This window comes from Conger conger, chromosome 14 (genome assembly GCF_963514075.1).
Source record: "Conger conger chromosome 14, fConCon1.1, whole genome shotgun sequence".
Lineage (NCBI taxonomy): Eukaryota > Metazoa > Chordata > Actinopteri > Anguilliformes > Congridae > Conger > Conger conger.
In genome coordinates, this window is record NC_083773.1 from 16178565 (window position 1) to 16203203 (window position 24639).

The 24639-nt window shown below is 44.0% G+C and overlaps 2 protein-coding genes across 2 annotated transcripts in view; both read right to left on the reverse strand.

Annotated features, from left to right (window-relative positions):
* Window positions 1–401: 401 nt before the first annotated feature.
* On the reverse strand, window positions 402–13147 carry LOC133109883 (MAP kinase-activated protein kinase 2-like). Its single transcript, XM_061219609.1, has 10 exons — window positions 12205–13147; window positions 6701–6840; window positions 5350–5414; window positions 4868–4947; window positions 4651–4777; window positions 3812–3887; window positions 2845–2969; window positions 2063–2148; window positions 1779–1859; window positions 402–1072 (listed from the first exon to the last, which is right to left on the reverse strand). The coding sequence occupies exons 1-10, from the start codon at window positions 12475–12477 to the stop codon at window positions 917–919; spliced, it is 1209 nt and encodes a 402-aa protein (XP_061075593.1). The 5' UTR covers window positions 12478–13147; the 3' UTR covers window positions 402–916.
* A 1869-nt stretch (window positions 13148–15016) lies between these two features.
* The window catches only part of dnah1 (dynein, axonemal, heavy chain 1), a 53452-nt gene continuing 43829 nt past the window's right edge, over window positions 15017–24639 (reverse strand). Inside the window, exons 74-78 of the mRNA XM_061220077.1 lie at window positions 17783–17913; window positions 17429–17573; window positions 16984–17190; window positions 16367–16601; window positions 15017–15621 (exon numbers count right to left, since the gene is read on the reverse strand). Coding sequence (XP_061076061.1) covers window positions 15500–15621; window positions 16367–16601; window positions 16984–17190; window positions 17429–17573; window positions 17783–17913 — 840 coding nt within the window. The 3' untranslated portion in view covers window positions 15017–15499. The remainder of the gene's footprint in view (window positions 15622–16366; window positions 16602–16983; window positions 17191–17428; window positions 17574–17782; window positions 17914–24639) is intronic.

The window sequence follows — 24639 nt, forward strand, 5'->3', positions numbered from 1 at the left end:
ACCCCTTCCCCTCAGTCCATGCCAAGAGCATGGGTGGAGCCACTGGACTTAGGAATGCACAGACAAGCATACACTCCCCTTTGATAGGCAGAGGACATGTGCAGCTAGTGCACGCAGGCGCCTGAGTGACCTGAGAGGTTTGCACTGGCGTGCAATGAGATATCCCACCTACTGAGAGCCCCTCCTCCCTGGGCAAAGCTACAGGCAGCTAAGCACCATGAGGGGTGGCAGGCCACAGTCTGGATATGACATCTAACCTCCAGGCTCATCCTCCCAGTAGAAAAATGCCTTAACAGGATGCGCCACCCAATGGCCCGCATTTCCCAGCAATACGTGACATTCTCCAACCATATCCAGTGTTGTTTGGCCATTTCAAGCATAAACAGACAACCCACAAACTCAAGATATGGTGCAAAATCTCAAGAAATGTTTTAATTCCTGAAAAACTGACCATAAGACAACACTAACAATAAGATACAAATGATTCAGATTGGACAAGTAGAGATTTCCCTTTATCCCTTAAGATATATTTTACATTCATTTTCATGGATAGGAGAAATGAAAAACATTAATATTGTGATCCATGTGCTTTTTGAATAAGAATGAAATTCATTCCAGCACAGTTCCTTTTTTTGGAAAAACCCATACATATACACAAACATACACATGTACACTCACTTACATATGCACGCACGCACACGCACACACACACTAAAATAAAGGAAAAATAGTGTACGAGAGGCAAATAATTTCAGTCTTAAAGACAAATCATTTCATCTTCAAATCCATCTTCAGCAACTGAATTAAAAGGCTTGGCTTGCACTCAACCGGTTCCTTATCCTTAATCCAAGCTAGCGTACCTTCCCTGGTAACACCCAGCCCTTAATCACAGCCCTGTGTGTTTTCCTGTGGTCTCTCACTGGTTGTTACACACAGTGCTGCCCCTCTTCCCTCCCGCCGCGGCTTTCTTGCGTCTCTTGTTGAGCAGAGGGTTGCTGGAGGTGTCCAGGTCCTTGATCTTCACCTGGTCGTAGTCCACCCGCATGGTGGCCAGGGCACTGGTCATCTCCTCCTGTGGGTAGCAGCACGCATTCAGGAGTATGAGCATGACACAGCACTTTTCTTTGTCAGAGGCGGTGTGAATCAAGTGTGTCGTCCTGGTTGTAGGAGCCTGATCCATCCAATGTAATTTGTATGTTAATGTGAGATTATAAAAGGGGGAGTATAAACGTGACATTGAAGAGTAGTGATGCATTTGCATTCAAAATTTCATTAAATTTCTTGAAAAAGAAGGCAAAAAATTGTGTATGAGAAATAGTTTAATTGAATATACCACCTGGAATTAAGTATAAATATCAATGTGTCTCATGCAGACACAAAAGGACACATTGAGATGTCCAGTATGTCAGTCCTGAATGGTACTAATATGCAATATTATAAATAAACAGACAGTTTGTTTGCTGAGTTGAGTAGTTATTCTACAGTTGGTGATCTGCAATCAGAATTTTCACTAAAGTCTGTGTCTACTTCCACAACTTTACGTTCTGCTCCCCTCTAGTGAACAGATAGTGTTACTGCAGGAATTTAATCGCCGCGTGATCTCGCATTTGAAGAAATGACATTCATTGGCCTCTGTTTAATTTGTCCAAGCTGTACAAAGTAAGAAACACTGATTTTTACAAAATTTAAATGTTTTGGTTTTCTCTGAGTTAAAATGGTCAGAATATAATTTTTAAATGCACTTCCCCTGGTAGCCAGAGGGCGTCAGTATTTCTCACCTTCACGTCATCCCACAGCTCTTTGTCCTCTCTCAGGACCCGGGTAGTGTGAAGTGGCGTCGGGGGCACCACCGTCGACTGCTGCTGCCACAACACAAACATAGGCATACACAAACAAACACACACACATACATACGCACATACACACAAGCACACACATATAAATACATATACACACACACACATACACACACACAAACACACGTACACAAACACACACACAGTAAGTTCTGTGCAGAGAAAAACAAAATGCCTGGAATAACAACAGCATAGGATGGACTTACGCTGATCCAGGGGTGGTTCATAAACTGGGTGATGGTCATTCGCTCATTGGGGTCGGTTTTCAATAGCTGGTGGATCAGCTGTTTGGCTGCAATGGTGAAAGGCATCATAAGTATTACATTTAAATGACATGACTACATAGAAGTGAGCTTTTAATGTTATCCAAAATGTTAAGCAAACACAGTCAGCTGGTTGGTCTGTATTTTACCATTTTATATGGAGAAATAATAATTTACAATTGAGAGAAGGGGTGGTTTTAGTACAGCTCCCAATAAATGTCATGTTAATAAATGTCTATCCAGACCCCAGTGCAAGCTGTTACATTAAAATAAAGCATACATCCATATACGTGAGGTGAACACTCTCCCCTAGTAAATCCACAGATTCTGCCAGGGTATCTATGGTATTTACCAGCTGCTCTGTATACCCAGTACGTCTTGTGTAAAATAGGGCTTAAAGGAGGTCAATGCTTTATTTTTAAATGCACCCTAACCTTAAGTCACCCCACCAAAAAAAAGTTTAATTCTCTTGATGAAGCCAATAAGAGACTGAGGTGCTCTCATCGGATTTAGTCGCTGTGGCCTCACAAACGCGTCCGTCAGCTGTTCACATAAAAAGCTGAGTGAAACTCAGTTCATTCTCTACAGGTGCTTTTAAGGATGTGGTTGAGCGTGCGGACATCACGGGTGATGAATGTGAAGAGTGACAGGGCCAGTTGGTGTGGCAGAGCAGCCTCTACCCGTAACCCCCGTAATCCCCTTGTTCTGCCGCCCTCCGTGCTCACCTTCCTGGGACACGTCGGCCCACTCGGGGTTGGGGAACTCGTACTGGCCCATGCGGATGCGGCGCTTCATGCCCGGCGAGATGGCCTGGCCCGTGTTGGAGTAGAATGGGGGGAAGCCACACAGCCTGCACATGCAGTCAAACAGGACTCATTTCCACAATTCAGTCCAACTCCCTGGTGTCTTAAGGAGAACTGCGCTTAAATCCTCATTCTATAAAAGGCAAAACTCTCCACTCCTGTGAAAGACTGCTTTTCACACACATGCTCTGTACTCCAAACTGTTATGAAAACGTTTCTCCATTCGTCTGCTTTACATGTGCACTCATGAACACGTACACGCTGGCATGCATGCAGTACACACAGACACACTATACAGACACACTACAGACACAGACACATTACAGACACAGACACACTATACACACAGACACACTACAGACACACTATACATACAAACACACTATACAGACACACTACAGACACAAATACACTGTACACACAGACACACTATACAGACACACTATAGACACAGACACACTATAGACACAGACACACTATACACACACAAACACACTATAGACACAGACACACTGTATACACAAACACACTATAGACAGACACACTGTACACACAAACACACTATAGACACAGACACACTGTACACACAAACACACTATGGACACAGACACACTATACACACAGACACACTGTACACAGACACACTATACACAAACACACTATAGACACAGACACACTGTACACACACACGCACACTCTACCCAGACACACTATACACACAAACACAACACACAAACACACTATACACACAGACACACTATAGACAGACACTATATATACAAACACACTATATACACACACAAACACACTATACACAGACAAATTATACACAAATACACAAACACAATATATACAGACACACTATACACACTGTACTCTTTATACTCACAGGATGTACATGATCACACCCAGAGACCACATGTCACATGATTTGTCATACTTCTCTGGGCCCAGCACCTCAGGAGCTGACAGAGACACAGGCAGTTGCACAGTGAATAGCCACACAGCATACTGACTAGAGATCATCAAATCATCAGTTTTCAGTTGACCATTCCATTCTTTACACGGTTAACTGTGTAAACAATACTGCTTATGACTGCCAGGGGTACTGACACATTCAATTGCATTTATTTTGGGCCATCTTAATATTTAAATGTCAACACTGTAAGTCAGATAATAGCATAATTGCCAAATTAAAGATTTACATTTACATTGAGATCGTGCAGTGTAACCTTACAGTTACAGCTGTGTGTAGGCTAGTTAAATACCTGTAGTTTATGTCCAGGTATGCTGGTCGATCGTGTGTCATTTTTTAAAATGGATTGGTTAAAATGATAATTCTTCATGTTTTCATCCCTCTTTCCTATAACTTCTGCCTGACAGACTTGATTGGCATGAAATCTCTAAATATGCTGCTGTTAAGAACTTTACAATGGGGTTGTGCATTAAAAATTCTGTGGTCATAATATTTGCCTGATATAACATGATAACACTGGGTCTATTTTACCATTGGCGAAACCATATTTTACCATTGGCAATGCCAATACAAGCTGCTGACCTTCACACCCCTAATACACATCTACCACATAGGGTACACAGGTGTGGCCTGTTGTCCCACTGGACTTATCTCTTTCGAAAATTCATTTACAGAATTTTAACAAATTGGCCTCTCCTTTTGGCCACCTGCTCACTGATCCCTGACCCGCCCCCTCAGCCTGGGATACTCACCTACATAATAGGGTGTGTAGCAGGGCGTCTGTAGGGGGTTGTGTAGCGTGGTCTCCTTGGCGAAGCCAAAGTCAGTCAGCTTGAGAATGCAGTTGCTCTGCTTTGTGGTGTACAGCAGGTTCTCTGGCTGTGGAGGGACAGGAAACATGCTGGTATGAGGACAGCCTCACCCTCTCTGCATTACTGCCCGGCTGCTGGCTGAATGGGCCACGCTCACCTTGATGTCCCTGTGAGCGATGTCCATGTTGTGGAGAAACTCGATGGCCGTTCCGATGTGAGACATAATGTGAGATCCCTCTGTGGAGAGAGGACCAGGAGACAATGTGGCACAGAGCGGAGAGAAACCAAGAAACACCATTTAAACAAAACCGCCAACACAACAAACGCTGAACGGCAATACTGAGCTCCGCAGAACACAGACAGCCATTTAAGACACAACATGGAAAACTATGCGATACAGAACACTGAGATGCATGGCTGTGGACAAACTTTGGATTACAGAACGCAGAAATCTATGAAACAAGACAGACGCTATTATTTACAAGACGATATTTGGCGCCCAGAACACAGAGTAACTAGATTAGAGACTGCTTAGCCAAGACAAACACAATCCCATGGGACCTAGACCTCCTATACTCCTTGAAACACAAACAAGGTTTCCCAGAATGCTCAGCCCCAGCCCGTGCCTCCACTGCTCACCTCTCTCGGTGAAGGCCTGGTCTCCCCGAGCCTGAATCCGGCTAAAGAGCTCGCCCCCCTCCATACTGAGTAAAGACACAACAGACACGTCAAACCCCCTCCACACATGTATACACATGACACACAATCAATCATTCACAAACAAATAGAACTGTGTTTAGTCAATAATTATCATCATCAAATGTGCTGGCACAAAAATGAATGGATGACCAAAGTGGAGATGGCAAGACATAAAAAAAAACTAGAACAGTTATTTATGACATTAACAGAGACAATAAACAATGATAGAAACACAGGACAATAAAAGGTGTAAGAAAAGATAAAGTGATTAGCCAGGATAAATTCCATTCACCTACACACTGCCCTTAACCAAAAAAACACGCTCATTAGTCACATAGAAAAAGCAGTGGGAGTGTGAAGAACATACTTCCTTTATCTGAGCAATGCTCATTTCCTGTTGTTTATATTCAGAAACCAACCCTGTCATAGAGAAAAACACCAAGAGAAAAAGAGTGTGCTGTTGTGTGAGTGCTTGTGCGCTCAGAACATTACAACATTCTTTTTCCACGCGCACTAAACTGCGTCCTATGTGAGGTTTATGCGCTTGGCTTTCCCAGAGGTCAAATCATGTAGGTCAAGGGGCAGGAAGCAGGAGAATATGGGAGGCGCGATTCACAACTAACAGCCTTATGTACTGGAATAGTGACGGTCTGTTTAATGAGAAACATTACAGCCGGTCTGGCTAGTTCTCAGACAAGATGATGACAGATCATTTTCCATCACAGGAAAGATGATTCGACCTTGTGTGGTTAAGGTTTCCCTCACAGTGAAGGGCAATACAGTTTGTGTTCCCACTTTCTCTCTGGTAGTGGTGGTAAATACCACCCCTGAGGCTGGCTTGGCTGAGACATAGCCATACGTATCTGGGGCCCATTTAGCCCTTTCTGCATTCTTGATTATGTGTAGCTGCTATGCCTCTGCACACCCCAGTTTCCACTGCGTGTAATGATTAAGAGATAGACTGGATGAGGAGAAGGACGGGTGTGGAGGGCAATATGTAAGCCGGGGAAATTAGAACGCCGGTGAGGAAGTGGTTTCAGTGGCCGAGTGATCAGATGTTCTTCCACAGGAAATACTTCTGATTATACATATAAGTACATAAAATCCAAATACTGAAAATTTGAAAGTCTAAATAAAATCCACTAAACAAATAAAAATTGGTTTTAAAAGGTTTTCCAGGTTTCTAAGATAAAAACAATGATACTCAGGGTTGGGCATGTTGAAACAAGTATTCTAAACGGATGAGTGTGGCATGCTGGGATAGTGAGTTCAGGATGCAGTAGGTCCCTACCATTCCATAATGATGAGAAGGCATTTCTTCCCCTGATGCATATTCTCATAGAGGCTGAGGATTTTAACAATGTAGGGGCCCCCAGTAACCCTCCAGTGAAGCTCAACCTCCCGTCGAGCCTTAGGACTGTCATATAAAATCTGCCAAGAGGAGAAGGACAGAAAATAATCATTAAATAAAACTACAGAATAAAATTAATTACACTGATAACATTAATAACATTTATGATTGAGTGACTTCCGCCTGCTGCCGGATGGTAGAATGTAAGAAGGCTCAATAGGACAGGATTCATCCTGTATAGTCTTCCCCCTATATGTTATCAGGAATTCACCATGAAAAAGTCATTTCACTGCCATTAAGACAGATTATTTAATTATCTCTCTCACTCTCTCCCTCCCTCTCTCTCTCTCATTCCCTGCCTTGGAATAGAAGCGGGTCTTCAGCATAGCGCATGTCTTCTGTCACACAGTATTTTAAGCAACTGACAGCAGCCTGTGGGGCAGCTGTTTATAGGGCCAGGGCAGTCCTGAAACCTCAGATTAGGGTCCTTATTCACATCCCTGGGGGAAAGGGAGGGATACCACTCTCGATCCTGAAGTCATTTGTTCCTAATAAAGAATTTATTTGTGTAATTTTTGTGGAAGTATGAAAATACACTGTACTGACGAATGTGCACTATAACAGGAGAACACTGGGGAACAAAATGGATGAAAAAATTGAGTGTTCATGTGCTACCATGTGTGAATAATCTGACCTGACTATAGTTTTTTTTGAGTATCTCACAGAGATAGGTAATGACCCAACATGGCAGCACCACTGCTCATGAAGCCTCTGCCCTAAGAACAGTATTCTGAAGGCCCAGTTCAGACATGAATCATCTGAAAGCAGAAATTATCCTTTTTATGACGACGCAGTCTTTTAGAATGCACGTGAAAACTGTCAGCAGCTTGCATTGTCAAGAAGAGCATAGGGCATAGAGAGAAAAGACAGAACACTTACTCTGCTGTTCACTGTACTGTAACAGGTCACTGAGCAAGCATAACAAAGTCAGTCTGACTGTACACAGACAGTGGCAGAGTGGGAAAATGAGAGAACATTATACACAAACAGTCAGGTTTATAATACACAATAATACACAAGTCAGGACAGATTTTGTGTTGATACACTCCCAGTCCGCGATGGACTCAACAGTAATGAGAGCTATGGAGACACACCATGTGTCTTTTTCTTTAGAACAGCCCTTCATGCATATTTGACTAGTTATGGATGTGATGCTTTAACCTGTGGAAGAACCTGTGCACTTGTAAGTCGCTTTGGAGTAAAAGTGTCTGCCAAATGACTAAAATGTAAATGTAAATGTACACCAGGCCCTGAGAGACCAGGATATGGGGAACATGATCAATCGGGAAGAGTGAGAAGGATGTCAATAAGGGGAAAAGCCACTGTGTTGTCCTAGAGTACCTCTCCAAGCTTTTCACGAGAAATAAACCAAATAACACACTCCTTCATTTTCATCCACATCACTAGCCCTTGCCTCTCAGTGGTGGCTGACAGGGCGGGCATTAAAAAGCATTGCCTGATCGAGTCAGTGGGGCTCACACACCGCCACTTTTGAGAGAGGGAATTCATTGGAGCTACTGGGACTGACAGAGGTCAAGATCAAGGTATGTGCATCTTGGGACAAAAGTGGGGGGGTGTTCCCAAGAATGACAACCACAGAGAAGTGAGAAATACAGATTGTTACATTCTGGATATGAGAAGGGACACGCCATCTAAATGAGAAAGTAGGCCCTATGGACTATAACTCACACCATATGTTATACCCACACATACATACTATATACACAAGTTATTATTTCTATTGAAACAAATGTACTCCAGAGCACAAAGGAATTGGTTATCCATTTGGAGTTCTTTGTGTACCCATTTTATCTTTTACAATTATTGTTGGACTTTTCTGACTGATTAACTTATCCAACCAGCTTTCTAAAAACAGAGTTTGTGCTTGTTCTGCATACATCCTTCACAAGCTGTCTTGCTACATCACGTCACACAGAACCCAGCGTGTACAATTCTCCCTAAACACAGTAAGCAGTCCACACAGAACACAGCCTGCATGGTAATACATTAACATGAACACATCTGTATCACACACACATTTTGTCCACAATGTGCAAATAAGTGTGTGTTCTGTCCAGTGCAGCTAGCATCATCAGTACACTAAGATCACAAAGGAAACAAACAAGGCTGGACAAGCCCTGGAAAATGCATTGCATGCTTGCTAGGAATGGTAAACACTTCAATGTGCTTTTGTCTGTGATTAAGTGAAGCAATGACCGAACACCAGGTCTATCGGAGACCTTTCATTTTTACAATCAAAACGTGAGGAACACATGGAATGAATGGACAGGATTTCCAGTGAAGATGAGCACTCAAGAGAATACAAGCAAACCAAATCAGATGCAGGACGGCATAACATAGGAAGAAAATTAGAATTAAGAACACCACCCTGAAATAAACTCTGTGTCATATCCACACATACACATCAACCAGGCCCAACCACACCTAGCAAAATTACAGTCGCACCAGCACTGAAATGAGCAACATAGTGCTTAAGTGCTGCACACCACACAGACACCCTGAGAGAGCCTTTCACAGGTTCCGGTTATTTAAAAAAAACCTGTCTATCTGTGTCATCTGGCCCTGATGGCCTTTTGCTTTTCCTCTTGAGCTCTATCACAGTCTTTCATTGCTCTATCAACCTTGTGCTTCTCATTACATAATGACATTGTCATTTCTATCTACAATGACAAGTTGGATGTGCCATTTATGATGCTGGAAACGCGTTATTATTATTTTTTTTTTCTAATTTAATCAGTTAGTAGTGGTTCCAACTCATAATCTCTTATGACCCCATTGAATTTAACTTGGGAATAATTCAGTAAACTGACACTACAAAATACAAATTATAAGTGTTTGCGTACTCATGTCTTGTACTGGGAAAATAGCATGTTATTGTGTGATTTTATTGTGCCTGAGGTGAGGCCACAATACATCCTGGGTTGGACAATAAGGATTATATTGTATTGGTGTATTGTCAAAGCCAGAATCAATTTAAATATACTTAGATCTCATTACCAGGCACTGCACTCGCACAAACTGACACCTGTTTGGTGTAGGGCCCTGAGCCCGGCTGGAGACGAGGCAGGCGTAAATCCTGCTCTCTGACGACAGCTTTCCACTGCGTGCCCGGAAAGACATGCGTCACGTTACAGGCTGCTTATGGAGACACAATTCTTAGCTCCCCAAGTAATACTCCACCTCCCAGAAACCCGAATCCTCCTGCCAAATCAGCTGGGTAACTGATATCAGCGAGTACCATGAACACCCATTCAAAAACACGCACACAAATATACACAGACACACACACACAAATATACACAAATAGACACACATATACATTCAGACACACGCATACACACAAACAGACACACACACACAAATATACACAAACTCACACACACACAAATATACACAAACAGACACACACATCCACTCATACACACACATATACACACATATACACAAACAGACACACACATGCACTCACACATTGATTTTCCTACCACTACATGAGCATTTGCCACAAAATAGCACAGGTTGAAACGCTACACGTATTCCCCTACTGGCCACTCACAGAGATAATTAATTTTGTCTGGTTACGCGAACCCACCCCCACACACCCACTTTTAGCTCCAGAGGGGCAGAGGTGAAGGCACTACCAACAGTACCACAGTAAGTGCCACCCATAGTAAGTGTAGTAAATGAACACCAACTTATGCTTCCTTCTGATCTATGGTCGTACATTTAGGTTTCATTTTAGGCTTGCTCAAATCAGGTTATATGGGCACTGTACATAATCATAGCCATAAGACTAAATTCTGCTTTGTGGGTCACAATGGCTGCTTGCACTACAGTGATCATGCATTGCCTGTGGCAGTGCGGACAAATAAAAGTACTGAAGGAATGCAATGAATTTTCGAGTTGAAGGTTTATTCATACCTTGCATGAAATGTTTAAGTCAAAGAAGTAAGTCTTCTGTAGGTGCTATAAAACAACACTGTTACACACATTACATGTGGCTCATTTGGGGTTAGAATTAGTGTTGGTAAATTCCCAACCTGTCTTGGTGTCTCACTATGAATGACACTGTGAATGACAAAGAGGATAGTGAATCATTCTGTACAACAGATGCTCTTTCCTGCACTGTCAGTCTTAACTCCTCTGCAGATGAGTGACAAGAGGATTAATGGAGTAAACGGTTTCATTAGCCTGTAATGGGTGATCTGTGCTGAGTGAGGAGCCATCAGAGACCTCTGAGGACACGTCCCCTGGGTGATTCCCCCGGGTTACTGAGAGGCCAAAGTCTCACTGTAAACTAATCAGCTACACTAACGGCTGACTGAGCCATTGTGTAGCTGATGAGCCCTGGATTCAAATGCCCACAGTGAATAGCACAACTCCTTTCATCATTTTCCCCACCCTCATTTTTGTCATGAGTGAATGGGCCTTAAGAAAGACTCTGCTACATTACTTTTCGCTTCTGCAGAAGATTGTTAAAATGTGTTGCACAGACCAGATGCTCTGTGATAAAGAGATGGTCAGTTTCTCTGCTCCTTCTATCCTCTCTACTTCCTTACTAGGCACAGTAATTTAGGGAACACTACTTTTATTCTAAACTAAATGAAATAAACGATATGACAAATACTTTCTTTCTTCATGTGCAATATGATTACAGGGCCATTTAACCGTGTGAAGAGTAGGTTTTTGAATTCTAGAACTTAGATGACAGTGTACATGAGACACAGGACAAACATAGTCAAGACATCCTCAAATCTACATCTTGTGTGTCCTCAAAACACAGCGTAGCCTACCCCTCATTAAAGAACCAAGTCTCCACTGCATGGGACTGTAGTCACATCAACGTTACCACACCAGGGTCACATTCTCTTTTCACACGCATCCTCGTTATGCTTCACCAGTGAAGAGACATCAAACCTACTTGCGTAATGGTTACCAGGGAGACGTGAGGTACACACTTGCTGCTGGGACAGGTGATGGTGACACCACAAAGCTCATGTCTACTTGTGAGAGAGTGTTATATGTACGCTAAAGCTACCATTTCAGTCAAAATGATTAGAAATGTAGGCCATCGATGGTCGATGGGACTTTCACAACCACAGAACAACAGCTATCTAAAAAAGAAACATTTGCTTTCAATCTCAGGGTTAATTTAGAGAGAGAACGAGAGAGACAGATGTACAATGTTCTGAAGGTCAAAGTTCCCTACTTTATCTGGTTTACCTTTGGCACAGTTCCTGGTCCTTGAAGATTGAAAGGCGCTTTTGAATAGGATACAATAATGGTATTGATCAATTAAATACTAATGCTAAACATGTAGCCAACACAAAAACACATCTTGGGACTTGGGACCCCGACTGTACCTTCAGGGCGCACTTCTCCCCCGTTTTCTTGTTGTAGCATTCCAGTACTTTTCCATTGATACCCAAGCCAAGTACTTGACTTGAGATCTTGTAGTCGTCCGTCACAGCATTACGCTTGAACTCCGGCTTGGCAACGCAGGGCAGCGTGAAGTGAGTGGGACTGCTGTCTCTGTCCGCGCTGCGCGCGGCGCTGTCACTCGCTGCCGGTTGACACTCGGGTTTCTCCTTTGGAGGTTCAGATTCTTTCTCCTTACCGTTACCATTGTGGTGCATGTTCGATCTGGTCCACCAGAAAACTGTATTCCAACGACTAAAAATGAGTAGGCTCGAGGAAAGCTTGCAGAAACGGTTAGTCGTGGAAAAATTAAATCACAAGACAGTTAAGACAATCCAGCACGCTCGTCCGATGGCCGAGTAGTTGCTCAATCTCTGCACCGCCTTTAACTGGCAACAAGAAGTGAAGTTGGTGGTTCCTGGTTCTTCCCCGCATGCATAAATGAAGATTCTTCATATGTCGCTGAGATGAAAGGTACACTTAATCTTTCATTTCATGTCACACCATCATGTAGCCCATTGAATAGCCGAGAGAAACTTTCTGGACTACAAGGGTAGGCTATAACCCTGTAGTAGGTCTATAAGTATTTAAAAGACAACTTTAATTAGAAAAGTTTCGCTTTTAAAACGTATGTACGTTTACCAAAAATATCTATTTGAATATTACCTACAACGACTATACCTATGGCAGAACAACATTTAATCATCCATTTGGATACAAATTAGCTAGATTAATTGTCGGCTTTCTTTACGGAATCCTCAACGCGTCCTTTAATTATAGGCGTAAAAATATAAATACTGCGATTAAAATAAAGTAGCCCAAACGGAGCGGACGGGACTTCGGTCTGAAGCGTTGTCCCCCACTTCTTAGTTTAGCTAATTGCAGTCCCTTTCTGAGGAACTCTGCTGTTGCGAAAACGCGACTCCGCTCGAGTCAAATTTATAGCGGTCGTCTTAAAGGAACAGTGTAACCGGCCAGCGCGGGACCAAGAAAACCGCCGAAGCTCAGCATAACAATACCGTTTTCAACATCATGACTCACTGAAACTGGCCCAGAGGTTAAAATAACTGGAAAAGAAGTGTATCTTAATTTCATGTTGTGGGTTGCCATGAGGAGTTACATACTCACTCTTTCTGTATTTCAACCGTTACCTGTTGAATTCTTAATTTCGGAAAGTATAGTAAACACTCACAAACGCTGGGTTATTGTGCTGCAGTCTTGGAGTGGAGGAGAGAAAGCATTCATACGGCAACTAGAGATGCAGCAAGCAGTTACATTACATTACATTAATGGCATTTGGCAGGCGCTCTTATCCAGAGCAAGGTACAGTTGATTAGACTAAGCAGGAGACAATCCTCCCCTGGAGCAATGCAGGGTTAAGGGCCTTGCTCAAGGGCCCAACGGCTGTGCGGATCTTATTGTGGCTACACCGGGGATTGACCAACTGACCTTGCAGGTCCTAGTCATCTACCTTGACCACTACGCTACAGGTTGCCAGTTGAAAGGGTCTTCCCCAGCTTACCTACAAAAAATCATCAGACCCTACACCCCTGCCAGACCTCTTCGTTCAGCCTCCACAGGCCGCTTGGCACCTCCCCCTCTCCGGACCTCCACCTCACGCTCACGACTACTGTCTGTTCTGGCTCCACGGTGGTGGAACGAACTCCCCGTTGAGGTCAGAACTGTACAATCTCCCCACCTTCAAGCGCAAACTGAAGACGCACCTCTTCAAGCAGCACCTCTCCCCATCCCTCCCTACCTCCCTGTGATCCTTAATTGTTGTCTTTGTGATTTACGTAGTGTTTCGGTATTTTTATAAATAAAATAAATAAAATAAATAAAATAAATAAAATAAATAAAATAAAATAAAATAGGCCCTGGTCCTTATCTTTGCTGTACGGGTAGCAATTGAAATTGTACTTCCCTCTAGGGTCTTTCAGTGCACTTAGCCCTGGTTATGGGTATGCACTTTGTTGTACGTCGCTCTGGATAAGAGCGTCTGCCAAATGCCAATAATGTAATGTAATGTAATGAAAGGCAATTCATCCTCTTACTGGGTAACAACCAAATGCTTCAGTATTTTAATAATCAGAGAATCACTTAATAAAGTAGGTCTTAAAAGAGCTAAATAGGTGTGTGTACACACATCAGTCCCAATGTGTATTTTACCGGGAGGTCAAGTGTGCATGTCTGTTCACTGTGTTTATGTTCATGTGCATGCATTTGTGCATGTGTAAGCACAAATGTATGTGTGCATACTGTATGTGTGTGTGTGTGTGTGTGTTTCAGACCACTTCCTCCATAACACTCATTATTCCCCCTCTTGTTTTGGGACTCTGTTGTTCTGTTCATAATGCGTGTCTGGCACCAGAGTTATGGTATTTTGTAAGCGATGCGGACAGAGGCTCCAAGGCTGGGTGGAGTGGTGATGATGTCGTGTCTCGACCTAGGAGGCAGACTGCCCACAGGAAATAGATGGGTAGAAGGTGAGGGCAGCGGCACACTTGTTCAAAGAAAGAGAGAGAGGGACAGAGAGATAAAGTGTGACCCATTCAGTTTACAGGAATGGCTAAAGGCAAAGAGGGGCTGAATAAAGAGGTGCAATAGATACCATTATACTAGCACATTACATTATACTGACTGCCAGCACCGAGTCCCTGTATAGGCCTGTAATATAGAAATGTCAAATGATCGCTAGTAGCATCCTGCTCATTAGTACATTTTGAAGAGGAATTCTCACCCAGGTATGGCAAAATATATGGAGACAAATGACCATTTAATCGAGCAAACTGAAGAAACGTTGAAAGGTCTGGGTCAGATTTGAACCTCGCGATGTTCACTGGATGACAAGGAACATCTGACGGCTGTGGTCGACATGCCACAAAGCTGCCTCAGTCCCAGAATAGCCCGAGGACAGATGGTAATGCCCCTGCAAGTGGCAGAGGTGCGCTCTATTCCAGAAACACAGACAGACCCATAGGAAGGGATCACTGTCTTTTCACTTCCCACAAACACAAAATTCATCACAGTTGCTAATGTTTCATAAGAAAACAAACAAAATATATAATTTAAACAGGGTTTCAACATTAAAAAAAATATATATATATCACAACTTTCTAACGAAATACATATATATAATACTTTCTAAAACACCAGCTGAAAATATTGAAACAGTCCTAATACCCCAGCCCTAATGTTTTTCTGCCGGAAGTCTGCGTGTGTGTATGCGTGTGTGTGTCTTTAGTAGTCCAGCGCACAGATCAGGGCCACGCCCTGCTTGATCCAGTGCCTCTGGGTATGGTTGGTGGGCAGCTCCACAGCGATGACGTAGTTGGTGGAATGCCCCGTGGTAGAAAGAGTTCCTGTGGAATAAACACAGCAGTTCTGAGCCACTCTCCCACCATTTATACAGCGCCAGTCCACAGTGGACACACCTAGCCCTTTTCTGCTTTTTCTGATTGGTGACAAACCAAGTAAATTAAACAATTCACATGTGGTCTAAGTGCAGATTCTCAGCTTTTATTAAAGCATATTTGTAACTTTTTATACGTAGCCCCTGATTTCAGTGCTTGAGACAAATTAACATAATGTAAAATAAAATAGTTATGTTATGTATTTGGTTGCATATCCTTTGCATGCCATGACTTCCTAAAGTCTCTGACCTATAAACATCACCAGAGTCTGGATATCTTACTTTCAGGTTGTGTGTGTGAGAGTGTGCATGTACGCCATGCTTACATGCATTTCTGTGTGTGCGTGTCTGTGTGTGTGAGATTGTGTGGGTCATGTGTATATCTGTGTGGCTCTCAGGTTACATAGGGCACACGCACGTCTGCCCAGTGTTACAGCAACCCTGTGCCTGTCTTCAGCAGCTGACTCACATATGATTCCCATCACAGCCAAAACTGAGCCATTCATATTGGAGTGCATTACAGGAGCAGTTTGGTGTATTGCATTTTGTACAGAATTCTGACTGCATGGCCGCGTATAGTAAGTGTGCATTCACAGTGTAAATGTTATGAGGGGAGCACAGTGTGTTTTTTTCAGGGGGGTGTAAAAAGGGAGAAACATGCACTGACTGGTGCAGGGTGGGGAAGGGCCGCTGACCTGCGCGGGTGAGGGTCTTGTAGATGGGGCAGACATACACCCCGGACTGGGGCGGCTTGCGGTTGGGCACAGGCACCATCCAGATGACGGGCATCTCGGTGTAGAGCTCCTTGGGTCGTGACTCGGTCAGACAGCCCGCCTGGGCGTCCCAGCGAGCCCCCTCCAGGAACAGCCCGTGAATATAGCAGCCCAGGTCCGGCCGTTGGGTCAGCTCCTTGCTGGACTCCTTCATAACCTGCACAGGGGACATACGCATCAGCCAGCTCTCCCTCACTCTGCTGGTTTACATGGGGAGAAATATGGGAAAGCCATTTTCATCATTTCTAAAACTACACCTAATGGCCTATTTCTGTTAGATTTAAAAATCAACTGACCTCATCGTTGAGGTTAAAAATAGAGAGAGGCTGTTCAACGCAATTCAGTAACTACATTCATAATTGGTCCACGGTGAAGGTTTTCCAGTTAGGATGAGGCTAGAGACTCAAATTCTGAAATGCTGTGAAGTGCAGATGCCAACGTCCGTGTAACAGGTCGCCACTGTCTAACACTGATAGTGTACATTAGAGAGGAGCCCTGGAGACAGGAGCGGTCGTCCCCGCACGGGCCCCTGGCCTCACCCTGAAGTCGAAGCCGATGGTGTCGATGGAGAGGACGGAGCGCCGGGCGTAGTTCTGCAGGGTGCCTGTCAGGAAGGCCTGCGGGAAGAAGAACCCGCTGATCCAGAAGACGGCCGGTATGCCGTCCGAGATCCAGCCCTGCACGAAGCTGATCCTCTGCAGCAGGTCTATCATCCAGGAGGACAACGGCTTCAGCGAGGGGTATGCCTGGAGGGGAATGGGCCATGTCAATAACATACCTGAATTCCAACTGCTTATTGAGTCAAGAGGCATCAGACTGCACTGAGACTATAGTTTTTTATTGGGTTGAGACCACCTCAACATAATTAGTGAATCAGTAACATTCAATAGTATTTCATAATGCTTCAATAGGTAAATACGCTCATAAATAAAGAGATATGTGCAGTGTAATGTTATGTAAGACAGGGGGAGTGTAAACCCTTGCCTTGGCCTTCCACATGTCAGGCACGGCGTTGTTGAACAGGCTGTTGGCCATCAGCTCCAGCTCTGACGACATCACCACTAAACCCTTCAGAGCCTTCACCAGATCTCCCAGACTCTGTGATATAACAGCCAGCAGTCTGTTATACCTGAGGGAGAGAGAGAGATCATCACAAAGAAGTAAACAGCACACGTACATGCATTATTAATAATCATCAGTATGGATGGCAGATTTACAGCTTTTTCACAATCTTTGTTGATGACTAACGTTCATCTTTTAAGCCATTAATTTCAAGAGGAAACATTTTTTAAATGTGAGGAGTGGGTGTAAGAGGGCGGGGTGGGGAGGCGTGTGTACCTGATGACCTCCTGGATCAGCACTGTGTTCATGGACTCTTCGTAGAGGATGGGGTACTTCCTCAGCACCTCCTCCAGATTAAAAGGATCAGGAACTTTATCCTTGATGCCAGTAACAATCTCCTCTACAATCTGTAGGGGGCGACAGAGAGTGCACAGTGCAGAGTCAACACACCACACTGACAGGGCACCACTGTATCCTGCTACCTGTAGTGCTGTGTGCTGTGGTAATGTAGTGTTGTGTGTTGTGTGCTGTGGTAATATAGTGTTGTGTGCTGTGCGCTGTGGTGATGTAGTGTTGTGTGCTGTGTGCTGTGGTAATGTAGTGTTGTGTGCTGTGGTAATGTAGTGCTGTGTGCTGTAGTAATGTAGTGTTGTGTGCTGTGGTAATGTAGTGTTGTGTGTTGCGGTAATGTAGTGCTGTGTGCTGTGGTAATGTAGTGTTGTGCGCTGTGGTAATGTAGTGTTGTGTGCTATGGTAATGTAGTGTTGTGTGCTGTGGTAATGTAGTGCTGTGTGCTGTGGTAATGTAGTGTTGTGTGCTGTGGTAATGTAGTGTTGTGTGCTGTGGTAATGTAGTGTTGTGTGCTGTGGTAATGTAGTGTTGTGTGCTGTGGTAATGTAGTGCTGTGTGCTGTGGTAATGTAGTGTTGTGTGCTGTGGTAATGTAGTGCTGTGTGCTGTGGTAATGTAGTGTTGTGCGCTGTGGTAATGTAGTGCTGTGTGCTGTGGTAATGTAGTGTTGTGTGTTGTGCGCTGTGGTAATGTAGTGTTGTGCACTGTGGTAATGTAGTGTTGTGTGCTGTGGTAATGTAGTGTTGTGTGCTGTGGTAATGTAGTGTTGTGTGCTGTGGTAATGTAGTGTTGTGTGCTGTGGTAATGTAGCGCTGTGTGCTGTGGTAATGTAGTGTTGTGTGCTGTGGTAATGTAGTGCTGTGTGCTGTAGTAATGTAGTGTTGTGTGCTGTGGTAATGTAGTGTTGTGTGTTGCGGTAATGTAGTGCTGTGTGCTGTGGTAATGTAGTGTTGTGTGCTGTGGTAATGTAGTGTTGTGTGCTGTGGTAATGTAGTGTTGTGTGCTGTGGTAATTTAGTGCTGTGTGCTGTGGTAATGTAGTGTTGTGTGCTGTGGTAATGTAGTGCTGTGGTAATGTAGTGTTGTGTGCTGTGGTAATGTAGTGCTGTGTGCTGTGGTAATGTAGTGCTGTGTGCTGTGGTAATGTAGTGTTGTGTGCTGTGGTAATGTAGTGTTGTGTGCTGTGGAAATGTAGTGTTGTGTGCTGTGGTAATGTAGTGCTGTGTGCTGTAGTAATGTAGTGTTGTGTGCTGTGGTAATGTAGTGTTGTGTGTTGCGGTAATGTAGTGCTGTGTGCTGTGGTAATGTAGTGTTGTGCGCTGTGGTAATGTAGTGTTGTGTGCTATGGTAATGTAGTGTTGTGTGCTGTGGTAATGTAGCGTTGTGTGCTGTGGTAATGTAGTGTTGTGTGCTGTGGTAATGTAGTGTTGTGTGCTGTGGTAATGTAGTGTTGTGTGCTGTGGTAATGTAGTGCTGTGTGCTGTGGTAATGTAGTGTTGTGCGCTGTGGTAATGTAGTGCTGTGTGCTGTGGTAATGTAGTGTTGTGTGTTGTGGTAATGTAGTGTTGTGTGCTGTGGTAATGTAGTGCTGTGGTAATGTAGTGTTGTGTGCTGTGGTAATGTAGTGCTGTGTGCTGTGGTAATGTAGTGTTGTGTGCTGTGGTAATGTAGTGCTGTGTGCTGTGGTAATGTAGTGTTGTGTGCTGTGGTAATGTAGTGCTGTGCGCTGTGGTAATGTAGTGTTGTGCGCTGTGGTAATGTAGTGTGGTGTGCTGTGGTAATGTAGTGTTGTGTGCTGTGGTAATGTAGTGCTGTGGTAATGTAGTGTTGTGTGCTGTGGTAATGTAGTGCTGTGTGCTGTGGTAATGTAGTGTTGTGTGTTGTGCGCTGTGGTAATGTAGTGTTGTGTGCTGTGGTAATGTAGTGCTGTGTGCTGTGGTAATGTAGTGTTGTGTGTTGTGCGCTGTGGTAATGTAGTGTTGTGCGCTGTGGTAATGTAGTGTTGTGTGCTGTGGTAATGTAGTGCTGTGTGCTGTGGTAATGTAGTGCTGTGGTAATGTAGTGTTGTGTGCTGTGGTAATGTAGTGTTGTGTACTGTGGTAATGTAGTGTTGTGTGCTGTGGTAATGTAGTGCTGTGTGCTGTGGTAATGTAGTGTTGTGTGCTGTGGTAATGTAGTGTTGTGTGCTGTGGTAATGTAGTGTTGTGTGCTGTGGTAATGTAGTGCTGTGGTAATGTAGTGTTGTGTGCTGTGGTAATGTAGTGCTGTGTGCTGTGGTAATGTAGTGTTGTGTGCTGTGGTAATGTAGTGTTGTGCGCTGTGGTAATGTAGTGTTGTACGCTGTGGTAATGTAGTGTTGTGTGCTGTGGTAATGTAGTGTTGTGTGCTGTGGTAATGTAGTGCTGTGTGCTGTGGTAATGTAGTGTTGTGTGCTGTGGTAATGTAGTGCTGTCGTAATGTAGTGTTGTGCGCTGTGGTAATGTAGTGTTGTGTGCTGTGGTAATGTAGCGCTGTGTGCTGTGGTAATGTAGTGTTGTGTGCTGTGGTAATGTAGTGCTGTGTGCTGTAGTAATGTAGTGTTGTGTGCTGTGGTAATGTAGTGTTGTGTGTTGCGGTAATGTAGTGCTGTGTGCTGTGGTAATGTAGTGTTGTGCGCTGTGGTAATGTAGTGTTGTGTGCTGTGGTAATGTAGTGCTGTGTGCTGTGGTAATGTAGTGTTGTGTGCTGTGGTAATGTAGTGCTGTGTGCTGTGGTAATGTAGTGTTGTGTGCTGTGGTAATGTAGTGTTGTGTGCTATGGTAATGTAGTGTTGTGTGCTGTGGTAATGTAGTGCCGGTAATGTAGTGTTGTGTGCTGTGGTAATGTAGTGCTGTGTGCTGTGGTAATGTAGTGTTGTGTGCTGTGGTAATGTAGTGTTGTGTGCTGTGGTAATGTAGTGTTGTGTGCTGTGGTAATGTAGTGCTGTGTGCTGTGGTAATGTAGTGTTGTGTGCTGTGGTAATGTAGTGTTGTGTGCTGTGGTAATGTAGTGCTGTGTGCTGTGGTAATGTAGTGTTGTGTGCTGTGGTAATGTAGTGTTGTGCGCTGTGGTAATGTAGTGTTGTGCGCTGTGATAATGTAGTGTTGTGTGCTGTGGTAATGTAGTGTTGTGTGCTGTGGTAATGTAGTGTTGTGTGCTGTGGTAATGTAGTGCTGTGTGCTGTGGTAATGTAGTGTTGTGTGCTGTGGTAATGTAGCGCTGTGTGCTGTGGTAATGTAGTGTTGTGTGCTGTGGTAATGTAGCGCTGTGTGCTGTAGTAATGTAGTGTTGTGTGCTGTGGTAATGTAGTGTTGTGTGTTGCGGTAATGTAGTGCTGTGTGCTGTGGTAATGTAGTGTTGTGCGCTGTGGTAATGTAGTGTTGTGTGCTATGGTAATGTAGTGTTGTGTGCTGTGGTAATGTAGCGTTGTGTGCTGTGGTAATGTAGTGTTGTGTGCTGTGGTAATGTAGTGTTGTGTGCTGTGGTAATTTAGTGCTGTGTGCTGTGGTAATGTAGTGTTGTGTGCTGTGGTAATGTAGTGCTGTGGTAATGTAGTGTTGTGTGCTGTGGTAATGTAGTGCTGTGTGCTGTGGTAATGTAGTGTTGTGTGCTGTGGTAATGTAGTGCTGTGTGCTGTGGTAATGTAGTGTTGTGTGTTGTGGTAATGTAGTGTTGTGTGCTGTGGTAATGTAGTGCTGTGGTAATGTAGTGTTGTGTGCTGTGGTAATGTAGTGCTGTGTGCTGTGGTAATGTAGTGTTGTGTGCTGTGGTAATGTAGTGTTGTGTGCTGTGGTAATGTAGTGCTGTGTGCTGTGGTAATGTAGTGTTGTGTGCTGTGGTAATGTAGTGCTGTGTGCTGTGGTAATGTAGTGCTGTGGTAATGTAGTGTTGTGCGCTGTGGTAATGTAGTGTTGTGCGCTGTGGTAATGTAGTGTTGTGTGCTGTGGTAATGTAGTGTTGTGTGCTGTGGTAATGTAGTGCTGTGTGCTGTGGTAATGTAGTGTTGTGTGCTGTGGTAATGTAGTGCTGTGTGCTGTGGTAATGTAGTGTTGTGTGTTGTGCGCTGTGGTAATGTAGTGTTGTGTGCTGTGGTAATGTAGTGCTATGTGCTGTGGTAATGTAGTGTTGTGTGTTGTGCGCTGTGGTAATGTAGTGTTGTGCGCTGTGGTAATGTAGTGTTGTGTGCTGTGGTAATGTAGTGCTGTGTGCTGTGGTAATGTAGTGCTGTGGTAATGTAGTGTTGTGCACTGTGGTAATGTAGTGTTGTGCACTGTGGTAATGTAGTGTTGTGCACTGTGGTAATGTAGTGTTGTGTGCTGTGGTAATGTTGTGCTGTGTGCTGTGGTAATGTAGTGTTGTGTGCTGTGGTAATGTAGTGCTGTGTGCTGTGGTAATGTAGTGTTGTGTGCTGTGGTAATGTAGTGTTGTGTGCTGTGGTAATGTAGTGTTGTGTGCTGTGGTAATGTAGTGCTGTGTGCTGTGGTAATGTAGTGTTGTGTGCTGTGGTAATGTAGTGTTGTGTGCTGTGGTAATGTAGTGCTGTGTGCTGTGGTAATGTAGTGTTGTGTGCTGTGGTAATGTAGTGTTGTGTGCTGTGGTAATGTAGTGTTGTGCGCTGTGATAATGTAGTGTTGTGTGCTGTGGTAATGTAGTGTTGTGTGCTGTGGTAATGTAGTGCTGTGGTAATGTAGTGCTGTGTGCTGTGGTAATGTAGTGTTGTGTGCTGTGGTAATGTAGTGTTGTGTGCTGTGGTAATGTAGTGTTGTGTGCTGTGGTAATGTAGTGTTGTGTGCTGTGGTAATGTAGTGCTGTGTGCTGTAGTAATGTAGTGTTGTGTGCTGTGGTAATGTAGTGTTGTGTGTTGCGGTAATGTAGTGCTGTGTGCTGTGATAATGTAGTGTTGTGCGCTGTGGTAATGTAGTGTTGTGTGCTATGGTAATGTAGTGTTGTGTGCTGTGGTAATGTAGCGTTGTGTACTGTGGTAATGTAGTGTTGTGTGCTGTGGTAATGTAGTGTTGTGTGCTGTGGTAATGTAGTGCTGTGTGCTGTGGTAATGTAGTGTTGTGTGTTGTGGTAATGTAGTGTTGTGTGCTGTGGTAATGTAGTGCTGTGGTAATGTAGTGTTGTGTGCTGTGGTAATGTAGTGCCTTGTGCTATGGTAATGTAGTGTTGTGTGCTGTGGTAATGTAGTGTTGTGTGCTGTGGTAATGTAGTGCTGTGTGCTGTGGTAATGTAGTGTTGTGTGCTGTGGTAATGTAGTGCTGAGTGCTGTGGTAAGGTAGTGCTGTGGTAATGTAGTGTTGTGCGCTGTGGTAATGTAGTGTTGTGCGCTGTGGTAATGTAGTGTTGTGTGCTGTGGTAATGTAGTGTTGTGTGCTGTGGTAATGTAGTGCTGTGTGCTGTGGTAATGTAGTGTTGTGTGCTGTGGTAATGTAGTGCTGTGTGCTGTGGTAATGTAGTGTTGTGTGTTGTGCGCTGTGGTAATGTAGTGTTGTGTGCTGTGGTAATGTAGTGCTGTGTGCTGTGGTAATGTAGTGTTGTGTGTTGTGCGCTGTGGTAATGTAGTGTTGTGCGCTGTGGTAATGTAGTGTTGTGTGCTGTGGTAATGTAGTGCTGTGTGCTGTGGTAATGTAGTGTTGTGTGCTGTGGTAATGTAGTGTTGTGCACTGTGGTAATGTAGTGTTGTGTGCTGTGGTAATGTAGTGCTGTGTGCTGTGGTAATGTAGTGTTGTGTGCTGTGGTAATGTAGTGTTGTGTGCTGTGGTAATGTAGTGCTGTGGTAATGTAGTGTTGTGTGCTGTGGTAATGTAGTGCTGTGGTAATGTAGTGTTGTGTGCTGTGGTAATGTAGTGTTGTGCGCTGTGGTAATGTAGTGTTGTACGCTGTGGTAATGTAGTGTTGTGTGCTGTGGTAATGTAGTGTTGTGTGCTGTGGTAATGTAGTGCTGTGTGCTGTGGTAATGTAGTGTTGTGTGCTGTGGTAATGTAGTGCTGTGGTAATGTAGTGTTGTGCGCTGTGGTAATGTAGTGTTGTGTGCTGTGGTAATGTAGTGCTGTGTGCTGTGGTAATGTAGTGTTGTGTGTTGTGCGCTGTGGTAATGTAGTGTTGTGCGCTGTGGTAATGTAGTGTTGTGTGCTGTGGTAATGTAGTGCTGTGTGCTGTGGTAATGTAGTGCTGTGTGCTGTGGTAATGTAGTGTTGTGTGCTGTGGTAATGTAGTGCTGTGTGCTGTGGTAATGTAGTGTTGTGTGCTGTGGTAATGTAGTGCTGTGTGCTGTGGTAATGTAGTGTTGTGTGCTGTGGTAATGTAGTGTTGTGTGCTGTGGTAATGTAGTGTTGTGTGCTGTGGTAATGTAGTGCTGTGTGCTGTGGTAATGTAGTGTTGTGTGCTGTGGTAATGTAGTGTTGTGTGCTGTGGTAATGTAGTGCTGTGTGCTGTGGTAATGTAGTGTTGTGTGCTGTGGTAATGTAGTGTTGTGTGCTGTGGTAATGTAGTGTTGTGCGCTGTGATAATGTAGTGTTGTGTGCTGTGGTAATGTAGTGTTGTGTGCTGTGGTAATGTAGTGCTGTGGTAATGTAGTGCTGTGTGCTGTGGTAATGTAGTGTTGTGTGCTGTGGTAATGTAGTGTTGTGTGCTGTGGTAATGTAGTGTTGTGTGCTGTGGTAATGTAGTGTTGTGTGCTGTGGTAATGTAGTGCTGTGTGCTGTAGTAATGTAGTGTTGTGTGCTGTGGTAATGTAGTGTTGTGTGTTGCGGTAATGTAGTGC